We start from the raw sequence: 4,225 nt of genomic DNA, 5'->3' as shown, positions 1-4,225 counted from the left end.
TTGCTGGTAGTAAAGGCAAAAGTTAGCGGTTTATGATCCGTATAGATGGTGAATGACGCGGTTTCCACCATGTGTCTGAAGTATTTTATGGCCTCGTAGACCGCTAGAAGTTCTCTGTCGTAAGGGCTGTACTTTTTCTGCGTAGGCGATAGTTTACGGGAGAAGAACGCTAGAGGCTGCCAGATGCTGTTCTTTCGCTGTTGTAACACTGCTCCAATAGCCGTGTCTGAAGCGTCAGTGACAATTGCTAACTCTGCTAAGTAATCTGGGTGAGCAAGAAGTGTAGCGTTAGAAAGCGAAGTCTTGCAGTCTTCAAAAGCTTTTAGAAGCTCCGGTGTCATGTCTACTGGATGAGAGCCTTTAATTTTAGGTCCCTGTAGTACCGAATTGAGAGGCGCTTGGTGTTGGGCAGCCTTAGGGATAAATCTGCGGTAGAAATTTAGCATCCCTAGAAAACGACGCAGCTCTTTTACAGTTTGGGGAACGGGGAACTCTCTTGTGGCTTGTATTTTCTCATCCAAAGGTTTACTTCCAGCACCAGATACCTCATAACCCAAAAATTTGACGACCTCCTGTCCAAATACGCATTTTGACGTGTTGATGAGTACGCCATATTGTTTAAGTCGCTCGAAGAGCTGGCGTAGGTGCTTTTTGTGTGTTTCTCTGTCAGGAGAGAACAGGATAATGTCATCAACATATCCGTAGCAGAAATCCAGGCCTGATAATACTTCGTCGATGAAGCGTTGGAATGTTTGAGCCGCGTTTCGAAGTCCGAAAGTCATGAACGGGAACTCAAACATTCCGAATGGCGTCGTGATCGCCGTTTTTGGAATATCCTCGGGATTTACAGCGATCTGATTGTACGCTTTCACGAGATCAACCGTAGAGAAGATGGAGCATCCTGACAGCTGGTGGGCAAAATCTTGAATATGTCGGATAGGGTATCGATCAGGTATAGTCCTGGCGTTAAGTGCTCTGTAGTCACCGCAAGGTCTCCAGCTGTCATCTTTCTTTTTTACCAGGTGAAGAGCAGAAGACCATGGACTCTCTGAGCGTCGAGCTGTACCAGCTGCCAACATTTCCTCGAACTCCTTCCTGGCTGCCTGAGAACGAGCTGGATCTAGACGTCGTGGCTTACAAGAAACCGGCTGACCTGGAGTGGTTCTAATGTAGTGCATCGTGGAATGTTTCGAGGCACCACGCATGCCTGCAGGCCTCGTAATTTCGGGGAACTCGCGTAGAATCTCGTGGAACTCTGTATCTCCGCTAAAGGCTTTGACGGAAGAGATGTCGTCGATAGTTTCTGCGTTTTCTGAAATTGCGGCTACATGTAGAGTAGTGATACCATCAACCAGACGCTGGTTTCTGCAGTCGACTAGCAAGTTGTAGTAGCTAAGAAAATCTACGCCAATGATGGGCTTAGACACATCAGCTACCGTAAAACTCCATGAAAAATCGCGACGAAGACCGAGGTTGAGATGCAGGTGAATAGGGCCGTAAGTGTGAATAATACTGCCGTTGGCTGCGATGAGATCGTACTTGGATTTAGTGCAGGGCGTCTTGACGGCTGAACGTGGAAAAACGCACAAGTCTGAGCCAGTGTCTACCAGGAACTGCATTTTTGACACACGATCGGTAATGAAAAGGCGGCCTGCGGATGGCGGGCAGTCGTTGGCCGCTACTTCCGACCGCCCTGTTCGTTTCCCGCCTGGAATGTGCAGGGTTGTCTGCATTTAATCGCTTTGGAGTCATAAGTGTAGTGGTAAAAACAGTATGGGTGGTCTGGCGGTGGTTGTCGTGGCGTCGAACGACTTCGGAAGCGGTTCCTCTCGTATTTAGATTCTGAGCGAGCACTATTTCTGCCGTTTCGAGATGTAAGGGCGGCTACTTGTCTAGTTAGCTCACTGACTTGTCTGGTAAGCTCCTCCAGCGTTGAAGACGAAGCGCTGCCAGAGGAAGTAGTCGCCATGGAGATCTGCGGTGTGGTAGGGGCGATTTCGTACACTTTGTCCGCCAGCTCCCCCAGCTTTTCTAAAGAAAGGTCTGTCTGTGAAGCAATCACTGTTTGTATGTTTTGAGGTAGACCGTTAGACCATATTGATTTTACTATATGCGAAGGTACTGATGGGCCTGCTAAATCCTCCAAGTAGCGTAGGAATCGTGAGGGTTTCCTATCTCCGAGCTCTTCGAACATTAGTAATTGCTTCACGCGTTTCTCTTGTGAAGCTGACAGGCGTCGTATAAGTTCCGTTTTTAGTTTTTCATATTTTTCTCTGTCTGGAGGACGAATAATTAAGTCTTTCACTTCGACGGCGACTTGGTGGTCCAGTTGTGCTACCAAGTAATTAAATTTGGTTTCGTCGGCACTGATGCCAGACAGGCTGAATTGGCACTCCAGCTGTGAAAACCATAGAGCCGGCTCTTCAGGCCAAAATGGGGGCACTCTTACGCCAACGCGTAACACTTCGGCGATTTTGCGGTCGTCGTTACTAGGCTGACTCATATTGTGGTTTATCTGCGCGTCTTCCGAGTGTGGTATCAGCTGGGTCCGGAAGGTGCTTCTCGTTGTCCTTACTCGGGGTCACCAGTGTAGGAGTGGTCGTAGTACGGTAGCTTCTTGTTCTTCGGTAGCTTCTTGTGCTTCGGTAGTTCGTCGGTTGTATCTTGTTCGTCGATCGCTTCTTGTTCGTCGGTTGCTTCTTGATCTTCAGTTGCTTCTTCCTGCGTTGACCGAACCTCCGCTAGCCCTTATAATGAGCGCGGAGACTCTCAACAGCGCGATGCAGATTTTCGTTGCGTCTACTGTGGCGCCATCTGTCATGCATCTGTTTCACTGCCGCCGCCGCCATGCGATTGACGGTCACGTGGGTAAGAGCTTGGTGTTTGAGTGGCGCGCGATATGCACGCCACAAATTAATGGAGGACAAATGTGCAGGAAGTCAAAAAAATTACATAATTTGTTTTAAAAATTATAACGGTGTATATAAAATAGGACTATTAAAAATTACAGTAGATTGATGTAACCAATAGGAATTAACAGGGATTCTGAATCCGGAAACGAAAGCCACGTGAAAGAAAAAAAGTGGATAATTTTAATTACATGGGCTCTATCATCGACAATAAATAGTCACGTGAAAAATTAATAAGCAGAACTATAGGTATAGACATGACCAAAACCGCAATGACACAATTCTTTCCTATAGACAACTACGGGATCATTTCTAGGCTTTCGACTATATATGCCTCCGCCAAGTACTGATTTTTTTCTGTCACGTAGCCAAAAGAACGTCTATAACCTGGAATAGCTGATAGTGACTGGCAAAAGTCCGAGAGGTCGTAGCGTACTTAGCGCCAGTCTTCATACTACGCGTTCCACTATGTTGAAGGTAGAAACAGACGCGAATAAGAAAGATTAAGATTACTTAATTTCCAGTACAGCACGACTCTAAGTAATGATGATGATAGCAATGAGAATGAGAAAAACTTTTAAAATAAAGATTATGCCTTACGGAAAAGTATGTAGTTTTAATCGGGGTTGTAAAGTCTAAAAAAAAATTATACAACGGTCAAAGTCTAAATCACGTACATTTTAGCGTAGTAAACTTGCAACTTGTACAAATGAAGGATGACGAGATAGAGATTGGATGGTATTTCAACTTTAATCGAGTTGTCGACGGCGTTATGTTTGCATTGCGGCTGCCCGGGGCTGTCCACAATTGGATCCCTGATAGGATTACCTACTGTACTATGTTATATTCAGCTCTTTTGTGCACCGTTTTGCAGTTTAGCTCGCTTACAGATTTGATATGAATTCATTTAATCCATATTGAAATATCAAATCAATTATATATACTTTTTCAGCCCAGACTTTTTTCTGCGCTGAATAACGTTTCCATTTTTTTTAATTTACGTTATACTCACACACTCATAATCGGAGATTCTGTATTTTCTAATTGTGCTTTATGGTGTAGCTTTATATCCGTATAAGGTTTTTTTTAACAAAAATCATCTCAAAACTTACAATGGTCAACAATGGTGAACATCAAGGTAATTAATTAAATATTACCTAAACATTAATAATATTGTAATATATTACGAAGTAACTTTTTTACGTATGTATTTACGTTTAAATTATAACAAGAGTCTAGCTGCGATGATTTCTGGACAAAATGGCCAGAAGTTTTTTATTGTTAGCTAAGTTTAAACGTGTACAATAGTACATTCA

The 4,225-nt window shown here is 44.1% G+C and overlaps 1 protein-coding gene across 1 annotated transcript; it reads right to left on the bottom strand.

Moving 5' to 3' along the window:
- Positions 1 to 1,678: 1,678 nt before the first annotated feature.
- Positions 1,679 to 2,503, bottom strand: LOC137926843 (uncharacterized). Its single transcript, XM_068770566.1, has one exon. The coding sequence runs from the start codon at positions 2,501 to 2,503 to the stop codon at positions 1,679 to 1,681; it is 825 nt and encodes a 274-aa protein (XP_068626667.1).
- Positions 2,504 to 4,225: the final 1,722 nt, after the last annotated feature.

Source organism: Battus philenor, unplaced genomic scaffold, assembly GCF_028537555.1.
Source record: "Battus philenor isolate CCGP_79_NKW_IND1 unplaced genomic scaffold, ilBatPhil1.0.hap1 SCAF_10, whole genome shotgun sequence".
NCBI classification, from domain to species: domain Eukaryota; kingdom Metazoa; phylum Arthropoda; class Insecta; order Lepidoptera; family Papilionidae; genus Battus; species Battus philenor.
The sequence above is the reverse complement of the archived record's forward strand: the minus strand, read 5'-3'. Positions and strand labels throughout refer to the sequence as shown.